The following is a 21428-nucleotide window of genomic DNA, read 5'->3' as shown; positions in this document are numbered from 1 at the left end:
AAGATGTCCAACACAAGTCAGTCGCTGGGGACATCTCCGTGCAATGGATCCCCTCCCACGTCTGCATCAGTGGCAACGAAAACGCGGACCAACTAGCATCTGCGACTCAACATTGCACTAGCCCCAGTTTTTTTAATCCCGGGAGACAGCGACAGAGACATTGTTGTCAATGAGATAGTACTTACACAGCAACACCCTGGGATCCGGGACATCCTGCAAAATTATCGACTAGATCTGCCGCCTTTGAAAGGACTTTCCTGCAGAACACAAAAACGTGGTACTTCAGGTTGCGAACAGGAAGCGCTTGCACTAGATCACAATTATACAAGATTGGCTCTCTGGACACCTCAAATTGCAGACACTGTCAGCAAACCGATGTCGAACACATCCTGCTTCATTGCAGTGCACATGCTGCGGTGCGGGAAAATACCTCGGACGCTGCAGGAATTGCACACAGGATGATGTCCTACATCGCAGAGGCTCCTTCACGGAAATATACCAAAAGACTCGCAGACTGGTCTGCTTTGTCCAGGAGTCTGGACTCGCCGAAGACTGTGAGAAAGTTCCTTTGATCGGACTTGTGATCAATCCTGGCAGTGATCGGCCTACATCTTAAGTTTTGGCCCTCATCATCCCAACATATGTTATCCTATCTCATCTCATTCTGGCTACAGGTGTGACGCTGCCCACATAAGCAAGGCCAACAACGGCAAGCCGGTCTTGTCACCACCACCACAACCATCACCGCCAACAGCAAGGATGCTGTCATCGTCGGTCAGCGCTTTTCTGCAGCCACATCATATCTTTTTGTGCAGCGTACAGGACAAGAGAGAAAGTGATGTTCTGAGGCTGGAACAAACATAGAAGGGACAGATACAAACAAAGCCTCAAATTGCCTAAGAAATCAACGATGAAAGATGAAAGTCACTGAAAAGGTTAGCCAGCTGTAGGGATCGAACCCACATCTTCTGGATTACCGGTAATCCCTGGACCGGTAATCCAGAACATGTGGGTTCGATCCCTGCAGCTGGCTAACCTTTTCAGTGACTTTCATCTTTCAGCGTACAGGACATACTAAGATAATAATAATAATTGGGTGTTTACGTCGGCGAGACAACTGAGACATACTAAGAGTACGCAACAAAACTCTTTTTAGGCCAGCTGCGTGGTTACTAACATTATGGTACATCCGTGTAACCTCCAAACTCACTGCAGCTCAATACACATGCTAACCGTACAGGAAGAGGCTGTAAGAAATATTCTGAGTCATTCCACGCCAAACGTCTCGGGGACGTCGCTCGATCCCCTCAGATCTTCACACACACAAAAAAAGAAAAAAGTGCGGACTCTCTATTACGTATATAATATCGTCCAGAAATTCTGAAGTCAAATTGTTATGAAATCGAGTTTACAGCCCTCTGAAGTTCCGCTAAATGCAGCAAACCCTATTTTGCATACGATTTTTTTCTTAAGCATCCACGACGATTATGACGACCATGTCATTATCGGCAACCCCCTATGAGGAGCCCACAATTCTATTTATTCATTTAGTTTTCTTTTTTTTGTTCAGGGAATAGCTAGTCGGCGTGCTGCATGACTGGCCTTTCCCCTTTTATCTTTCTTTCTCCTTTTTTCTGTCAATAAATCCTCCTCCCCCCCCCCCCCCCAACCTGCACGATCCGCTAGGAGCGCTACACAACGGACCGCGAGATCTGCATTACGAATGGACAATGGAAACTTGAATTTTGAACTACCAGAAGCCGACGTACGACTAACGTATAGCAGACGGCAGCAACAACTCCATATAAAATCAACCTCAGAGAGAAGCACCTCTCGTGGGACATCCACCGCTTGTACAAAAATACAGGGTGTGTGCAGAAAAACATGACCCGCATTTTTACATGTAACTCGTTGTCTACTTAGCCGAGGAACTTCCGGTGGCGCACGACGGCGTATTTATGCGTGCGAAAGCTACAAAAAAATCCTGGAAGCCATACTCAGTGAAAAAAATAAATAAACAGACCGCGAAAACATGGGCTTCCGTGCATTAGAATAGGGTGGTCATGACAGTGCATGGTAGTGCATTTCGGTCTCATGAGAGTTATGTGCAGGCACCGCTAGGGGTACTGCCGATGAGCATCCATGTGGGACATCGTTTCGATTTATGCACGGATAGCTCCCCTAGCGGTACTTGAACACAACTGTCCTACGTGCACCATGTTGCCCTTTCACATACACCCTGTTGTCCACCATGTTGCCCTATTCTGATGCACGGAAGCCGACGTTTTCGTTGTTCCGTTTATTTTTTAAGCTGGGTATGGCTTCCACAATTTTTCTACAGATTTCGCACGCATAAATGCGCCATCGTGCGCCACCGGAAGTTCGTTAGTTAGGTAGGCAACAAGCTATGTGCCTAAATGCGGGTCACGTTTTTCTGCACACACCCTGTACCAAGCTTAGTTGAAGTACAAGGTATTGTAGACATTGAGGAAGCAATAACCGGGCCGATGAAGAGCGCCACCGCTAACTTCCAAATGCGGCGCTGGGAAGGGGTTCGTATGACATGGTCGTTATAATCTGGTAGGTCGTGGCCGTGACACAGACATAATCGTCCGTTTACGATTCCCGGAAGAAATGCGCGCCTCTCCCGCTAGGGAATTCGCTCGTGGCGCCCCTACAGGCGCTTCACGGGGCGTACAGCACATTCACTAATCTAAAACACATTCTCATAACGTTACACTTTCTTTTTAACGACTTAAATCTTTTCTTTTGTCCCCGATGTGTTATTTGAGAATGACTTTGACAACCGCTTCATTCATTACAATCGTTGCACGCGGAAAAGGTTTACTATAAACCTCCCTATAAGACGTTCTCCTATCGTTTCATCACGATTACGGTGACATCGTAATAAACGCGAGGGGTGGGCATCTCGGGCAAGGAGATCCACGCAGGTACAGGCTCTCCCTATCATCATAAAAATCGTTCAACGTAGCGTGAAACAACGCTTCTCCGCTTTCCGCCCACAACATACGCGTAGGAGCTGGGGGGGGGGGGGGGGGGGAAGAAGTCATTGTTTAAGGTATTCCTTCCCAGCAGATCCACGAGCTGTGCATGGGGCATATGATACACGCTGTTGCATCGAATAACGCCAACGTGAAAAAATTTTTTCGATCGATAGGTTCAGAGCAACATCAATTACGATGTTGCTGCGGTTATGAAATATGCATGTTCACGTTCAACGCGTAAGTGGTTGGTAAAAACTTTAGCGGACCGACCACAGAGCCAGAAGTGTGTGTGTGGGGGGGGGGGGGGGCGAGCTTACGACCGGGACGCACTGCGGGGTACGCGAGGTAGCGGTAAATATATTCAGGAAATTCAATATATTTACTGATTTATTTACAGAATGGTTTTCGGAAGATGGGGCACGTGTGTAAACTCGCATAAGTTTGGCATTGCTTATGCAGGTGAGGTAATATGTCTTCCGCGCGATGTGTGCTTTAACATTTCAGCGTTACCCGCGCTTTCATACTTAAATATTGGAGGCCACGTGCATATTCAGGGGAGCATGCATCTGCGCAAAGCGCACTGGTTGTGTGGCTTTGCTACCCAAGTGAATAAATATAGGGGACGTAATGAATTTGTGCAAAATACACGTAGTGTTTATTTATTTTATTTATTTATTTCAAATATACTGTTAGCGCAAGGTGGGGCTGTAACAAGAGTAGGTGGCGGAAATACCAGGTAATAAAGTGCACAATTCCACAAGACAAATGAGCAAATGTTAGATAACAACCCCGACAGACAATAAAATGAGTTACTCGAGTATTTGAGCACAATCGTGGTATCTTTAACACCACTACGAAACAACAACAACAACAACAAATAAGTCGTGAGTATGACCTGGGGTGGTTCACCACTGGAGAGCAGTTCACTACCCCATTACACGCGAAATATTAAATGTGAGATATGAGAATGAAGTTAAAGTTATGCGCACCACTACGGAATTTGTAGTGGACACAAACTAGGTTATTTAGGCCCGATTTCACCAACGCGAGTTTAACATTTGGACCAACATCAGACTCTCGCAAAAGCTAGTGTCAATCGATTTCACCAATGCGGGGTAGCGATGTTGACGTTGGCGAAGAAAAATAATAAGGAGAGCGGTAGAGCAAGATTTCAAAGGGCCACAGAGTAGTTGGTAACACCGGTTTGGCAATCAGCACCAACTTTAGGGAGGTCTAATCTGGTTTCAACTGTTGACTGGCGTTAGGGGAACCGGACCTCAATCTTTTTAGGTAATAAACTTAATTTCCGACGTCCTAAGGTACGTAACAAAACAAATCGGTAAGGTGACGTCGTAAGATGAAAACCGCAACATGGGAAACAAAATTCTGAAGTACAACCCAATATAAGAATAATAATGCCCAATTGAGGCATAGAATAGAAAATTAAGCATATACTTGATGGCATCAGTAAGCCCGAGGGCCACATAACCTGCCGCTAAGGAATTAAACACATTGTGAACGTTATAATTGTGGAGCTCAATCCCGTATAATGTAAATATTCTGGGTGCACAGTGCTCCTATAATTCCCGTAAATGCACGGGACAAGAACTCGGACAATTATTCCACATCGCTCAACATCGACATCGGATAATTTTGCAGAGACTCACTGCTCCCGCATATTCATTAGTATAGCCTGATCTTCTGAAACATCTCAAGTTGGAATTTAAGGACTCGAAGACAGCTGCTCTGAAGAGCCTTTAGTATACCTCCGGTCAACCTTAATAATAACACACACACACAAAAAAAAGATGTGGTCTGGCTCTCGAGCGCGATTACGCTAACCCTTGGGGCCATAAGGAAATTCTTAATTGAATATAATTATTCTGTTAGTTTAACGCAAAGATTTTGTTCACTTCATATTCCCTCAATGCCTCAAGGGTGGCTGTTATCGCGCTTGAAAATGAGAATGAATTTTTTTTTTTTTCAGTGTTATTATTAAGGTTGACAGAAGCTGTACAACTATGCTGCGCGCGCATTCGGCAGGTACCGCAATAATGACAGTCAAGGAGAACGTAAAGCGTGCTTTACCGCATTATTATGTTTAACGAGGCAAAGCAAACTTTACAGGCAAACGACAACCACTTGCATCGGTGCGCCGTTTTCCAGATTTGGTTCGCAACTCAGTTTCCGAAAGTTCAATTTTAATGTGTAGTGTGACGTTCACAAACCACAAAACTATACTCATACCAATATTCTATACTCTCTTTACGTGTGCTTAAAGATAGTGTATTATTGCAGCAGAAAAACATCTTCATCGTAACTATAAGGGCTATCGTAAGTGCTGTGCACCCCGCACTCGGTATATTCTTGTTAAACGGAATGGGATTTCTTTGGACGGGCCATCACGCTGTTCCGACCGGAATGTATGCGTTTCGAACGGCACTGTTCCACAAACCGATTCCTCTTAGTGCAAACTTCGATAGGATGCAAGCCCGTACGCAAACCCAGCTCACAGTTTTTGTTACAAGACTGAAAGGCTGCCAATGTGCTGATCACCAAGACTTTTTGCTTCCTTGAATACTTGTCCCAACGTCTCCGCGATGTTCCGTCAAGATGGCAATGGCTACTGTCACGGCTCTTGTGACATTTCACTTTCTAGCGCATTACTGGTTATATCGAATAGCATAGAATAGACGTAGAAAAAAAAAAAAAAAAATTGAATCATAGATAGCACTGGTGCGACCAGCTGTTCCATGACGCTTGATTTGTGAAAGCATTGAATGATTTAAAAGATTATTTCAGCACGTATGTCCTTGAGGTAGCTCGCAAGAGCACACAGCGCAGGTTGTTGGGGCTGCTTTGGCCAGCTCCTCAGTACCTTCTCAACACTAAAACGTCGGTTATATCCAATTATTTCCCGGTCCCGTTGACTTCGTTTAGTTGAACTGGAGACTCTGTATAAGCGCCGGAATCTTCAACTCGCGCCCGGACCCCGTCACTGGTCCTCAAAGAGCGGCAACAGAATAACGCGACTCGAACATAAAAATGAGCGGCAGTTCAACAGAACACACACACTGAATGCAACGCACACTCTATTATCGCAAACTTCATCGCACATTTGCTTCCCCTTTTTATGCGCCCGTTCCCTGCGCTTCGTGTTGCATAAAGAGCAGGAAGCAAGCAACACAGCGTAAACTGGGGCGGCCCCTTAGGAGCAATTAATCGCATTCGTCCCTTGACAGCAGCTATGACTGCCACCAATTACCCTTTCCGGGTGCCAAAATGCAATCAGGCTGGCCGTCAGTAAATTATGCGCATACAGAAATGTATACGTTCGCCCTCCCTCCTTATTTATATACACGGCTGCAAACTTCATTAGATGGCGTGGTTCCAAGAACAGATTACACACCAGCGTGCGGCTCCTCCAAACTTTGACACAGAGCGAAGCGAAAGCCTATGGCGTTTTGTGTGTGAACTTTGCGGTGTGAGGAAGATACGAAAAAAAGAAAAAAAAAGAACGAATGAGAGAGGGTGGATGTGAGAGGGAAAACACAGTAGCATATAGTTTAGGGGTGGTCACGCTGTGCCTGGCTGCCAAAGGCTCATTTGCATGTGACCATTTGAGGGCGTACGTACTGTCAAAACTTGGGCTTCGTCGTCGCTGGAAGCGAATCTCGGTAAACATTATCTTCGCTTTAAAGTTGTTCACTTTATTAATTTTCTTAAACTGCATCCTAGAGTGCAGTGGAATGTTTTCAGAGGCGGCGTCGCGTGCGGTGAGCCGTGCGAAGAGGAGGGTGGGTCCATGGAAATGAGCATATATTGGCTGCGTCAAAAAAAAAAGCTGCGTCATTGTGCGAAATGCCATTATATCAGGTAGCTTTACTGGGCGACTGTTGGCGGTAAATTTTTTGGTCACATGGTCACTTTCACGGGATCCTATAAAGCTACAGACGTACCTACGCCGTGGTTGGACCTGTGCAGCTATCGCTTTAAAAAACGGCGTAAGCACGCGCGTGCTGAAGGGAGGTACAACACTCTGCTTTGGCAACCGTGTTTAATAAAAGGAGGAGACAATTTTAATGCCTCATTTTATTCCTTCTCGCGGACAGAGTTTCGATCAATCCTCATGAGCAACAGTAGCATTGTTGATTTCTGTACAAATAACGGTTGCGTCGAAAAAAGTAGTACAAGATGACGCTATTCGTCTTGATTGCAGGCTGAAAATTCTTTTGCTTTGGGGGGGGGGGGGATTTAATACGCTTGTACATGCACGTTTCTGCTCGCTTGTACATGCATATTTCTGCTGGCTCGACACATGCATGAGGCACGCGGCCAAAGGTGACGAAATGTACAATCCGAACGAATAAATATATGTATAATTCAACCTAATGCACACTTGGATGAACAGCAATGCTGTGTTTTATCAATGCAAAAATGTGTACAGTAAAATCCACAATAAAATCAATGTGCTCTCTATGTACGCAATTTAGGAAAAAAATATTGAGTTCCATATACGTCTACATTGACATAAGGCGAGGCAGACAGGGAATTATGCGCAATATGTTTAGCTAGGGTGGTACTGCGCTAGACTGTGACTCGCCGCACCACACTACACTGCCACTAGTGCTGCAAAGAAATAGCCTCGCTAATACAGCGGTGTCTATGACAATACAGAAAACCAATATATAACTCGTATACTTCAAAGTATGCAATATCCAGGGGACACTCGATCTGAAAACTGTAACGCCCCCCCCCCCCCCTTCAAGAGCGTTAACACTTTCTCATTACAATTATACCAGTAAACACAAGTGAAAAACAGGCGACCACTGGGGCCGTACTTCCCACATTCATACGATGAATTTCTGAGCGTGAATTACTCCGCCTCACCCTTAGCTGTTAGTCAGTAAAATCACTAGTTTCACTGTACATCACATCATCAGGTCATTGTAATAAATATCTGTACATAGTAAAATCAGAAGATAATTTGTTCTCATCATTCACTCAGTGGGTATGAGAAACAGGCATTGGAATTTGCACGAATGCATAGGACGGAATACGTACATATTTACATAACTATGAATGCGAGATGAAGAAATGTGCTCGATTCTGCGAACTTTAACATTCATTATGAGAAGGAATGAATTCAGAAGACGGTGCAATTTTTCTCATGAGCAGTTATTATTTAAATAAATCGAACGCTTTCTTTTCAGATAGCGAAGCAAGCAAAAAAAAGTACAAATTACAATGCATGCTAAACTAGCGAGCCGGCGAGCGTAACATATCTGGTGTGAAACTAATCAGTATTCCGGTGCGTCGGGATTACGATATCTCAATCTTGTACAGCGCAGAGTTCCTCAGGGATATTCATTTCCTGCACGGTGAATGCATTAGCATTCTAATGTGGAAACGCAATACCTTATTTAGCAAACACAGCAACACATGCTTTGTTGTGGTCTGCGAAGTTTAAGCTGCAGTACAGTCCACCTAATGAAACCTGTCTTTGGACACACGCTATTAATGATCAGAATGGAGTATCTAATGAATATAGCGTATTTCATAGCCGCAATCAGTTCTTAGAAATAAAGAGAGCAGTTAAGATAAAAAACAACAACCACCTACCAGATAAGTTTCGAAGGTTAATACCACTAAAAATATAAACACAAACAAACGTGACGTAAAACTACTGTGTGAGTAATGAAAGCTATGAATAAGCGTACAAATCTATGAACCGAATGGTGACAACAGAGTCACCTCATAACAAGTTTAACAATGCTTATCTAAGAACGCGGTAGTAACGCGTTATTAGAATTTTCACTAGTAGCCTTTATCATTTTCACTCGTATTCGATGTGTTGAAACTGATGAGAGAAAAAGTATGCCCAGGCTCAATACTTCGAAAGCCATTTTAACACAGCACAGTTTATTATTTCTTTCGTACTTTCCCCCTCTTGGCCGTGTGTTCCCTTCCTAGCTTGCAAAGTGTGAACGGAAGCCGAAGTGAGCAAAACTGAACAGGGGAAAAGAAATGCTCGGAGCAGTACTGTCACAAACAAATTCGTTACTTAGAGAGGCACAGCATCTGTCAGATCACATATTTGATTACTCCTATTCTAACAGTGACAAACGGAGACATAGACGTACGGAAGCGCTGAACCCCACCGAACCCAAACAGGCGGAACTTTGATTAAGTGATTCCATTAGCAAACACGAACCTTCCTTTTTTTTTTTCTTTTAACTTTAACACAAACAAACTTACTACGGCACGTTACCTTTGCACACAAACTTTTTCAAAGAACTGTTTACATCGGCCTGTCTTTGTTTCACGACCGCTTCTCTCCCCCCTCCCCCCACCCCTCACACATCCCTTTGTGTTGTTAGAAGCCCTGTTTACATGGAGAACGCTGAGCTGTCTCATTCACGCTTCTCACTGCCAAAGAGCCAACAATGGCCATGTTCAGTCCACGAGACAGCGATTCCGATCACGCGCGTATACTCTCGATCTCCTCAGCATTCTCCCATTTCCTCTTTAACCCCCCCCCCTTTTTTTTTTATTCCCGTGTCGGGCAAAGCTTCAGCAGCGACGTTGGGTACGCCTCACGTACGAGCGCCCAAATTAGATTCGAAAACGTGAATAGAAAAAAAAAAAAAAAAGAAAGGCAGGGCTGCAATTAGAAGTGCACTGGCGTTGGAAAGCGCTGGGAGAGAGTAGGGTAAAAAAAATTCCAAGCGAGTGTAATGACAACCTTTGGAGCCAGACAAGGGGACATCGAAAGAAATAACAGAAAAGAAAAAAAGACAGAAAGGACGATAAAACAAAGAATAAGCGTGGTATTGATTGTCGGGGTGGATGCTTAGCTCTGGTACAAGCAGGCAGGTCTAATGGAACAGGAAAAACGCTGTAATTATTCTGAAGAGGAATGCAAGTCCGTGACGTTTTTTGTTCGACGTAGTGCAGTTTAAGCGAGGTTGTCAACCGTGGATCGAGGGTGGGTACGACATGGCTTTATAGCTCGCACATCGTCGAAGAAAGTCCGCAGCAAATCTATAATTACGCTTAATGCATCGTCTGCCTTTTAGCTTTTGTTGCCGCGGTGCGTTACTGAGAGCATGTTCTTCGATGTAGGGCTTCCTGGAACATTGCCGTTTTTGTGTTCGGGCTTTACCTTATCAACTGGCGTTGCCTGGTAACTCGTGTGCGCTATATGCATTTAATTAATTTAATTAATGAATTCTGCAAATATCGTTTGACCTCTACAAATATAAGAGCTGCGAGTCCTGCCAGGTTGTCAGACGCTTCACTCTCAACCATTTAAAGTGCCGCTACGTACTGAAAAAAAAAAATTTGTTTATTATGAAATTAGTTTATTTCGTATTAGAAACCTACCTCGCTCGAAGACTAAGTATGCAAAATAAAAACGCCCTTCCACAAATTTTCGAAAAAAGAAAGAAAGGAAATGCCGCAAAACTTCATAGTTTCGGATTCTCCAACAGTAGGTGACGTCATCGACAGTTGACACCTCTCTCCAGCGCGAGCGTCTTTGTTCTTCACTCAACGTTGGAAGTCCGTCAGCAGCTGTGGCGAAGAGCCGGGAAACGACCCTTCGAGGGATAATGTTGCCAGACTCAGTTGGAGGTTTCGCTCCTGATGACGTCGTACTCCTCAAAACAAGAAATTAACCATGAAAGACTTTTCAGTGACTTTCATCTTTCATCGTTAAGTTCTTAGGCAATCTGAGGCTTTGTATGTATTTGTCCTTTCTATGTTGTTCCAAGCCCAGAACATCAGTTCTCTTCATGTTCAAGAAATTAAATTTATGTTTTCGCCTCAGAGAAAAAGAATTTTGTTTTTGAAAATACAGTGCGACACACGAGTGCTGTAATTACATAAATTCGGTAGGATTCTCCTGGTGCGAGACTCAGTCCGTAGTTTAACGCGCTAGGACATGTAGTAATTTTGCCATCCTAATGGCCATAGTAGTAGTTAATAGGTCACGCAAGAAATGCACACAGTTTGAAGCCACATATATGACAGTTATTCATCAGCCTTTACCTGCTTCCTATGGCGTGTTTAGGGGAAATTCGTTCGTTCATGTATCTTTATCAGTTCCGCTTGCATCTTCCATACATTTCTTTTTATTTCATGTAAGAAAAATAAATGAGAGACCAAGGCCCCGATCTTGAACTTTCACTTAGCCATCGTTATCGTTACATTTAAAGTTCGCGCGCTCCAAAGCTTTTGTTTTGGTTGGCTCGCGCAAGTGCTCGTGACGAATCAGGGGCCGAAGTGATGCATTTAACCCGCTTACCAGCTCGCGTGGCTCAGTGGTTAGCGTGCTGGCCATGTCACGTCGAGACTGGGAGGAACCCGGGTTGAAATCCCGGTGCCGGCTGTGCTGTCTGGTTTATTATTTTTTTTTTTGGGGGGGGGGGTTTCTTCGGACACTTTCAGCCATATGTCGGCACAGTTCCCTTAGAAGTCGGCCCTGGACGCACATTCCCCCAGAGCGTTAGGCGTGACATTGCACACCTCTGTGAGGCCGACGAAGGCGAGCTAGAGATAAACTGATGTTCTGAGGCTGGAACAACATAGAAGGGACAGATACAAACAAAGCCTCAAATTGCCTAAGAAATCAACGATGAAAGATGAAAGTCACTGAAAAGGTTAGCCAGCTGTAGGGATCGAACCCACATCTTCTGGATTGCCGGTCCAGGGCTCTACCAATTGAGCTAAGCTAACACGCCTCTCCAGCGACTTTCGGGGTGCGTCATCTGAAGGGACGACAAACCAGCCACTCACTCTCACTCACCCTCCTTTCACTCTTACATTTTTGCTCACTCATACACACATTCATACTACGGAAATCGACGCAAGCGGCACCTGTTGAACAAGAGATAAACTGATGTTCTGAGGCTGGAACAACATAGAAGGGACAGATACAAACAAAGCCTCAAATTGCCTAAGAAATCAACGATGAAAGATGAAAGTCACTGAAAAGGTTAGCCAGCTGTAGGGATCGAACCCACATCTTCTGGATTGCCGGTCCAGGGCTCTACCAATTGAGCTAAGCTAACACGCCTCTCCAGCGACTTTCGGGGTGCGTCATCTGAAGGGACGACAAACCAGCCACTCACTCTCACTCACCCTCCTTTCACTCTTACATTTTTGCTCACTCATACACACATTCATACTACGGAAATCGACGCAAGCGGCACCTGTTGAACAAGAGATAAACTGATGTTCTGAGGCTGGAACAACATAGAAGGGACAGATACAAACAAAGCCTCAAATTGCCTAAGAAATCAACGATGAAAGATGAAAGTCACTGAAAAGGTTAGCCAGCTGTAGGGATCGAACCCACATCTTCTGGATTGCCGCCCTGGACCGGCAATCCAGAAGATGTGGGTTCGATCCCTACAGCTGGCTAACCTTTTCAGTGACTTTCATCTTTCATCGAAGGCGAGCTCTTTCAGGAGCACTATCACCATTTAACGCTTGTTTTCGGATCACGACAAGTTGAAAATCGGGCCCCCGGGAACGGCTTTTTCGTCACGCGCCTAGTGAAAATGTGGAAGCAACGTATTTACACAACCTATTGCCTTACCAAAAAACACAATCGTTTTCAGGCAGAGACACTGATAGATGCCGCTATAGCAACTGTTTATTGACCGATAAGAGGTAACGAAGCTAATTATTTTCGTTGTAGAACCATTTTCTGCGTGGAAGAATATAGCTCGTGTTTCGTAGTGTTCTCATTATATTAATTAATCTGCTCAGCAAATTAATGAGCTATTTACGTGAGAAGCGGCGCCAGTTTGTGCCGCATCCGAGAGAGCTAGGAAAACAAGCGCTCGTCAGATGAAACGGGCGGAGTATGCTTGTGTCACACAGAATTTCATTCTGCCTTAAACCTCATCCCTACCACTATTTGCCGTAGGGGATTGAATTAACGTGACGGAACCCGGAAATTCATTCACGTAATATTCGAAGCACTGTAACGTAGCCCATGAGCGGGCATGGCTCCACCGCCGCAGCCAAGGCGGAATGGTGGGTTTATGTTGAGCCAGACAGTGTGTGTGTGTGTGTGTGTGTGTGTGTGTGTGTGTGTGTGTGTGTGTGTGTGTGTGTGTGTGTGTGTGTGTGTGTGTGTGTGTGTGTGTGTGTGTGTGTGTGTGTGTGTGTGTGTGTGTGTGTGTGTGTGTGTGTGTGTGTGTGTGTGTGTGTGTGTGTGTGTGTGTGTGTGTGTGTGTGCGGGGGGGGGGGGAGAAGACCTCCAAGTACAGCGCGCACGTGCAGTGCGGTGCCGTGAAAGAAGCCTATAACACCTTTAAGTAACATTAGCATTGCACGCGTATAATACACACATTTTTAAAATTGTTTGCAGCACTACACTCTTAAACAAAGGGTGTACTGTAACTCCTTTTTTGCCACATATATAACACCCTTTTGGAGAGTACAATTACGCTCAAAAGGGTGTCTCATCACTCCCCCAAGGGAGTAGCATAGCACCCTTCTCCCTACTGGAGAGTAATGTTACTCCCCGGCAGGGAGAAGGTGTTACGCTACTCCCTTGAGGGAGTGAGGAGACACCCTTTTGAGCGTAATTGTACTCTCCAAAAGGGTGTTATATATGTGGCAAGGAAAGGAGTTAAAGTACACCCTTTTTTTAAGAGTGTAAGGCCCGGCTTCACCAACGACGATTAACGATTGAGGCGAGATCAAGGATACCTTAACTTGAATTTAAGGCACTTCTTAAGAACGTCTCTGGGGAATTTTTGTTCGCAGGGTTCTCGTAAACCTCGCTAAATTTCTACACAAAACAGGTACAGGCGTGTTCTCCTCAAGTTTATCTAGGGAATCACATATTTTCTATGGCCTGATGCGATACACTGGTTTTTGGCGAATTAAAGTTTGTCAAATTTTCAATACATGGGAGTCTATGGGAGATGCAACAAAAGCGCTTCCCTGGGCGCGCCCACCCGCGATATTTGGGTCAGAATCATGTCATACCCTACTGTGACAGCGTAGGAATTGGTTGCTATCAACAAATTCGACAAGCTTACTGCAGTTTTCCAGATCCCTGCGAATGAAAATAATGGCTTTGTCGTTTTCGAGCATGTTCTGCACGCTGGCGCTGATTACATTACTCCCTTAAAGCGCGTGAGGAAAGCAAAGCGAAGAAAACAATATGGCGACGGCGCAGCCAACTCTCTTCGGAAGCGTACGCTAACTATATCGCATGAGTCCGCCTTGACGCTTAACTGAAATATTCATCGCGTCGCCAACTGACGTTTGCGCAAATGAATTCAGTGTTCACTTCAAGTTTTAGCAAACCTTGATCTCGGTTCAAAGTTAGCCAAATTCGATGAAACTGGGCCTAAGTTGGTGTTTCATCGAAAGAAACACCACCTTAGGCCCAGTTTCACCGGGTGACGATGAATTACGTGGCTGGCACTTCCGTTTTGTCACCTCAATACAATGAATGCAAAGGGAAAAGAAACAGTGACGACTACAAAGAGTGACGACTTTGGGGCCTCATTCTGCATCGGTGTTATCACATACGTAAATATCACGTCCGACTTTGTGTTGGCAAGTATTCAAAAGTCGTATTCATGGCGTATTTCTGTAATCCAGAAAACATCAGAACGTGTTGTCTTACTAGCCAATACTTGCAGGTCAGCGCGCGAGGGCGCAATCCAAATGTGACCCACTTCGAAACTCATGCGGGCACCAAACAAGCGTTATACCGAGCTCAAAGCATATTTCTTATTTATACGAAACGCCCAAATATTTGAAGAAAAAAAAAGTTTCCTCTGACTAACATTGTTTCAATAATTCCTCACAGAATGCTTGAGCGTTTCTATCCCTCTAAAATATTGGCGCGCTTGTTTCTTGTAAAAGCATCCGTGACAGGGCATAAAATAGCGAAAGAGCTTTTCGTTCTCGCTCCCATATTTCTATCATCTCTCGGAGAACGCGAATATGAACCACATAAAAAGGCTGCTGTAGTCTACCGTGACGATAAATCATTAAAATGCATAAACAAACTCTTGAAATGAGGAAAAGCATCATAGGAAGCGCGCACGTTGTCAGCGAACACCAGTAAAAAGATCTACGGTACATTTGTTGATTTTGTTTTCTTTCCATGTTACGTCATAACATGCAGTTGTCGGTTGCAACGCCACCCTGTTTTATGAAGTTTTGGGGGACACACGTGAGTCAAGTCGAGATGGTTGTATAACACTCAAAAAAGATGACACTGAAAGGCTGTAGAAAAAAGAAAAAAAGGAAAAATACGTTGAAGCTTTCTAAAGATTCGATATGTATTTAAGCTTTCGCGTGGTCCTCCAGGTGTAAGCTTGCACATATAAAATCTTTAGAAAGCGTCAGTGTCACTTTTTTAATGTGACAGTGGGGACGTTCTGAACGCAGTTTATTACAGTGCCATTTTCCTTGCTGCTCACGGCATTAATCTCACTTCCGCTCAGGATCACGGTTTCATGGTTGTCTCAAGACGTCAAGCCATGAATTGTTATTATTCAATGTCATTTTCACGCGCCTAGATGAGTTAATTGCACGTTATTCTGGTACGGGCTCGACAATTTCGCGGCCTGCACCATGTGATGCAGAAAACTATGGACAGTAGCGATTTCAATTGCTCTGGCTTGGTTTGGTGTATGGCAACATAAAATGGAGAAGGGGGCGCTTATGAAGAGAGCTGGCTACTCCAGTTCAATTAAGTATCCAGTGAAGTTTTTCTTTCATCCCGCGTTAGCACCGCGAAGCAGCTGTGGCTATGAGCGGCGTACAGATGTGGACCGATGGAGAGAGGACACGCAGGAAGGAGTGCGGGTTAGCGGGGGTTACGATGTGTCCTGGGCCGACTTCAGGGTGAACTGTGCCGACATTCGTCTGGAAAGTCTTTGGAAAAACCAGGGGAAAACCTCAGACAGCACAGCCGACGGTAGGATTCGAACCCACCACCTCAAAGCCTTCAGCATGACCTTGGCTGCACCCAACGTGCGTGGGACGCCGTAGTCCGTTCGACCATATGCCGCTGGTATCCACTGAAGTAAAGAAAAATGAATGTTGAGCAGTGAAAATGAAAAGACAGTAGACAGTCACGTGTCACATACGTCACATGATTGTCGCAATCACAGTACGTCCATCAGCTTAGTGTCTGAAAAAACTCCACGAACGCCTACAGGGCTTGGAATTGTTTGGTCGGGAACCAAGGACCCAGGACCTTCATTGCTCTATTCGGCATGGCTTCGCACCTTTTAGCTTGAACACGTCGATTCTGATTGGAGATTATTATACGATGGCTTCTTTCTGTCGACATCCGTCGCGTACACACGAGATGGCTCACAAGCCTTAAATCATTGCAATAAAAGTAGCATCTTCTTGTTGTTGATGTTGTTTCCGACGAAGTGAGCAGCTCCCACCCTACAGTTAGCTCAAAATATTTCCTCAAACTAAACCGTACACTCAAAACGAGGATGGCAAAGTCTGGCATCAGCCAGTATGTGTCGTCCAGGGGTGAGGATCACTTGGAATGAACATTCAACACGTAGAGACGACGAGTAGTGGAAAATTATACAACAACGTTATGTGAAAAAAAAATGGAAAAAAAATGAAAAAAAAGGAGGGGGAACCGTTTCACGCACCATGACAATCAACATCAACAAACACACCGTTCCATCCACACTGCCATCGCTATGATCCTTGTGTACTTCCTTCCATCAGCTGACAAAGCACCTGATCTGTGATGTTACTGTGCTCAAGCAACGATTCAAGCAATATCCGACACAGCTAAGATGAAATCTTCCACGGAGATCCATTATTTTTCGTGCACAAGCCTCGACACCTGACCACCATGGTTTTATTCAGCACAGGATACGTGAGGAGTCCCAGCGGGCTACTCAAGATGCTGCAAATCCTCGTCGGCCTTGTCCTCGTTCTAGTCCTGGTTGTTGGACATTACGACGGAAGTACGGGGCTCTACAGGCAGCGGTTGGACACCTTCTTCATGTCACTAGCCGTCTTCACATTCGTGATATCGTCCGGACTCTTTCTATTATGCACCGTCATGGGGGAGATAAACCTACCCGTCTCGGTGCTTTACCGCATCAACTACGTCGTTGCCGCTACGACGTACTTCCCCTTCGCCGTGGGATTCATCTTTGAAGAGTACGCTCACGGTGACATGAAGCAGACGGTGGCCGGTGGAGTGCTCAGTCTGACGAACGCCTTTCTGTACCTGGTTGACATGTGCGTCACGTACAGATCGAGCATCCATGACAGTTATTCGCAGCACCCGACAGGTTTAATGAAAGGAGACGGGAAGAAAGCAGCTGGAAAAAAAGGAGGCAAAGCAGCGAAAGAGGGAAAAGGAGAGAAGGCGGGCAGCGGAGGGAAAGGTGGGAAAGGAGGTAAGGCAGGAAAAGCTGGAGGCGGAGCGAAAGGTGGCAGTAAGGCCGGCAAGGGCAGCCCGGGTAGCAAAGCTGGAAAGGGAACCAAGGGTGGTAAAGGAGGATCCAAAGGAAGCAAGGGTGGTAAAGGAGGCTCCAAAGGAAGCAAGAAAGGTGGAAAGAAAGGCGGAAAGAAAGGTGGAAAGAAAGGAAGCGGCAAGGACACTGTTCTGAGTATCAAGTCGTCGGAGACATCGAAGTGAGACGTACGTTTTCATCCTTATATAGCCTTCAACCGTAGCTATTGTGTTCGTTATGTTTTGGTGCTGGGAGAAGACACGCGTATTAGTCTACATTATAAGTGACTCACCTGCTGTGTCTCCAATAATGGTACTTTATATCGCTACTGGAAGGACAGGCCGTCTTTCCGAGTTCATTAAATGTAACTTGTGGTCTCTAGCACTCCCTTGCATATACATTGAGAGCCATTTCGCTCGAAAGCACCCCTGTGTGGTGCGCTGTATTCTTTTATCCATGAGGGACTGGTATCATTTCTGCTTTTTGATACAGCTGTAGCACAATATGACGTCTATATATTAGAAACCGGAGACATGGCCGAGCGGGTTAAGGAGTCCCGCTCATCCGTGATAGCCAAGGTCGTACTGAAGACTGGGAGGCGGTGGGTTCGAACCCTACCACCGGCTGTGGCTGTCTTGAGGTTTTCCCTGGGTTTTCCGAAGACTTTCCAGACGAATGTCGGCATAGTTCCTCCTGAAGCCGGCCCAGGACGCATACTAACCCCCCTGCCCCCCCACTCCTTCCTGCTGTCCTCTCTCCATCTGTCTACACCTGTACGCCGCTGATAGCCACAGTTGCTTCGCGGTGGTAACGCTGAGTAAAAAAAAACATTTATTGGATAATGCAGCTCACTAATTTCCCACAGAGACTTTCCAAGTTGCGTTATATGTTTAGGGCTAGTCAAGCTAACAGTAGAACACGGTTGTAAAGTGCAAGAACATACAAACACCACCGACAGTGCCTAATAGAGATAATATAACCTTTTACTGTCATGTATTCCAACAAGTCACCACCACCAACAAAAAAAGAAAAAAAAAACGCAGCAAAAAGACGGGGATAAGTTCTTGGGCACCGGACCTGCCTGGTTCCAAACGCAGAATCCAGGGATTGTCGTAATCCATTAATCCGCCTGAACTAATCCCCGCCAGGCGTTGCTGGCCGTAAGTAATAACGACGGTTCTGTTGACAGCCTGGATTAACGCAGCCGGCCTGGCTGATCCTTTTCCTGATAATACGATCCGGCAGCTTAGGAATAGTCATCACGAGAACTTCTTTGTACGAGCGCTATTCAGCTCCTCCGTACCGTGACGAGGAACTCGTGCGGACTGACTCGGCAACGCTTCGCCTCCCGCGTTGTCGTCTACTTCTTTTTCTTTTCTCTGTCTCTCTTTCACTATTTTCGCTGAGTAAAACAAAGTTACACGTACCTTCATTGTTTACCAGTGATAAGCAGGTGTTTTAGGAGCCCTGAAAGTTTCTCGCAGTTCTTATCTGTTCTGACTGCTGGCGCTCGCTGGATGATATGTTACGGATTTATATTACGATGATAGAAGCGATTATAGTAACTTATGTAGAGGCAGACTTATGTTGAGACTTTCTGGTGCACTTGGACACCATCGCAAAGCCAAGAGAAAGAAATCCTCTGAACGGGGATTCGAATTTGATTCGAGTACTTCTTTCGTTTTAATTTATTCAACTTGTAGTCTTTAGGATCGAAGTAAAAGCCGCGGGCGGGTTCCCACGATGTTTCGAACAGAGACGATGGGCACCATCCTCATCACTGACACACTGAACCGTGGGGAACTATAATGAGGACGGTGCCGAGTGGCAGAAACGTCTCTCTCCGAAACATCGGTAAGTCCTGAACTGAGCATCTTGGTTCATTACTTCAATCCAACAATACTTCAACAACTTCAATATGTTGTAACACCGCTGCCTTGCTGAGGAACCAGGGACGCGAACTCGTCAAGCCACAACAAGTGGCTTTTCTCCCCACCCCCTCAGTTTACAGCTGCGAACGAAATGAAATAAATGAAATGCAAATGACATCCAACTTTTGCTGGGTCGCGGAATTTTTCCACTTTTGCACTATTTTGGTTCGGTAGCAGAATAATTCTGCAAGATGAAATAAGGCAACACTGACAGATACATTTTAGACAGGCTACTGACAATTCGCAGCTTTACGTCGCGAGACAGTTGTTCAAACGCACATTTTGAGAACAGAGCGTTTCTAAAAGGCAGAGGGAAGGCTGCTGTAAGATATAGAATAGATGTGAGGAGAAAAACAAATTCTGGCTTTCCACCCGTGATTTCTACTCCCAGAACGCCCTTTCGCTGCCTCGTCAACGCTCTTCCACTACCTCGTTCGCACTTTGGTTAAAGGAAGACGGAAGAATACAGGGGCGAAAAAAAAAAAAAGCAGCCTTTAAATTTCTCACTCCTACACCTCATCAGGACGCAATCTGGTCACATCTCACACGAGCCCAGCGGACGCCGGCCGCCCTCACCCTGCTCCGTCACGGACAGCCGATACGACCGCGTAAGTCCCAGGAGAAATTGGATTCGACTAACGTGGAAAGCACGCAAAGCACGCGAGACAACCTTTTTCTCCAAATCCTAGCATCTGTTCCGGCATCCACGCTAGGCAGAAGACGAAGAAAGAAGAAGAAGAAGAAGCGTGTCCAGAACACAATCCCACCTGCTTGCCGAGAAGAAGAGGAAGGAAAAAAAAAAAAGAATAAGAAAAAGAGAAAACAGTGGGAGACGCAGCAGATTGCGTCTTGAAGATCGGGCGGAGATATATTCCTGTGTTTGCTCTTCATCTTTCTCACCAAAGCCAAAGAAGGAGGGAGGGAGTGAGGGAGGGAGACAAGCTTGTGTGCGCGCACGCCAGTCTGTCACGGAAGAGCGTTTTGGCTTTCGGTATGCGGCTTTGTGGCGTGCATATCGTTGTTGCGACTGTTGTGCCTCGTGCGAAAGTTCTATCCACAGAGACGGGTGTTGTGAGCGTGCCTATTTTTGTAACGACAAACAAGAACAGCAAAATGCGGAGGAATATCCATTACAATCAGCAACCATATCCATAAGAATGCTGCAGCTACAACACGAGAGGTGGCACGGTGTCAATTTAAATGCGTCGGGCCAGCTATGAAAGCGAAGCTGTATTCGCTGTGTAGGTCCTGACGCGTGAATGGGAAGTGTCATGAAATGTTTTTTTTTTTAAACGCTGCGGGGTGCAACCTGGGAACATTTCATGTGTGTGTGTGTGCAGTCCGCGGGCGGTTAGCTTTCAAAGGGTTGGCTTTCGATAATGACTGCCCTCAACTGTGCTGTCTCGTACTGTCTCGAAAACCTTCGAAAATTTATACTTCACCTGCTATGCACCGGGCTTTCAGATTGTGAGGCTCTCGCCCTGACAGGAGGACATCACGGCGTACGTGCCCTTCTGACGTCACCAACTTAAACGTATGTTGCCTACCTGCGCACTGCTGACGATGGCCCAATAAGGCCGAAACAGCTGTCCACTGCTGGTATGGCGACGTTTGAGTTAGAAACTCTTCATTCGTGTAATTTATGTAATTAGCCATCTTGGAGTTACATACTCTCTTGCATGGAATGTTCGACTGGCCTTATCACCCACTAGTAAAAACGACATCTCTGATGGTATAAAAATATCCGTCATTTAATAATCTGCACATATTTTAGTGTAACCTGATCTTATTATCTCCTGTAATGAACGCACAGAATGCAAACTAACGAAAAAACCAAAATACATGCGGTGTGGTTAGTTTGTGTTGTTTGCCGCGTAGTGCGATTTGCGTCGAATTCCTCCTGAATTGTTCAAGGTTAAAAATTACATAAAAGACGCTTCGCATAACTCCCGTTGTACACTGGTTGTCCCCCCCCATTTCTATATTTCCAACTACAAACACCA

General features: G+C 45.4%; 2 protein-coding genes across 4 annotated transcripts in view; one reads left to right on the top strand and one right to left on the bottom strand.

Moving 5' to 3' along the window:
• The window catches only part of LOC135393817 (nucleobindin-2-like), a 420933-nt gene that overhangs the window by 205775 nt on the left and 193730 nt on the right, over positions 1-21428 (bottom strand). Inside the window, exon 4 of one of the 2 annotated variants that reach the window (XM_064624096.1) lies at positions 186-257. The exons of the other annotated variant lie outside the window; for it this stretch is intronic. Coding sequence (XP_064480166.1) covers positions 186-257 — 72 coding nt within the window. The remainder of the gene's footprint in view (positions 1-185; positions 258-21428) is intronic. 2 annotated transcript variants of the gene reach the window in all.
• The window catches only part of LOC135393816 (cell adhesion molecule Dscam1-like), a 308169-nt gene that overhangs the window by 95221 nt on the left and 191520 nt on the right, over positions 1-21428 (top strand). The window lies entirely within an intron of this gene.

This window comes from Ornithodoros turicata, chromosome 5, assembly GCF_037126465.1.
Source record: "Ornithodoros turicata isolate Travis chromosome 5, ASM3712646v1, whole genome shotgun sequence".
Classification (NCBI taxonomy): domain Eukaryota; kingdom Metazoa; phylum Arthropoda; class Arachnida; order Ixodida; family Argasidae; genus Ornithodoros; species Ornithodoros turicata.
The sequence above is the reverse complement of the archived record's forward strand: the minus strand, read 5'-3'. Positions and strand labels throughout refer to the sequence as shown.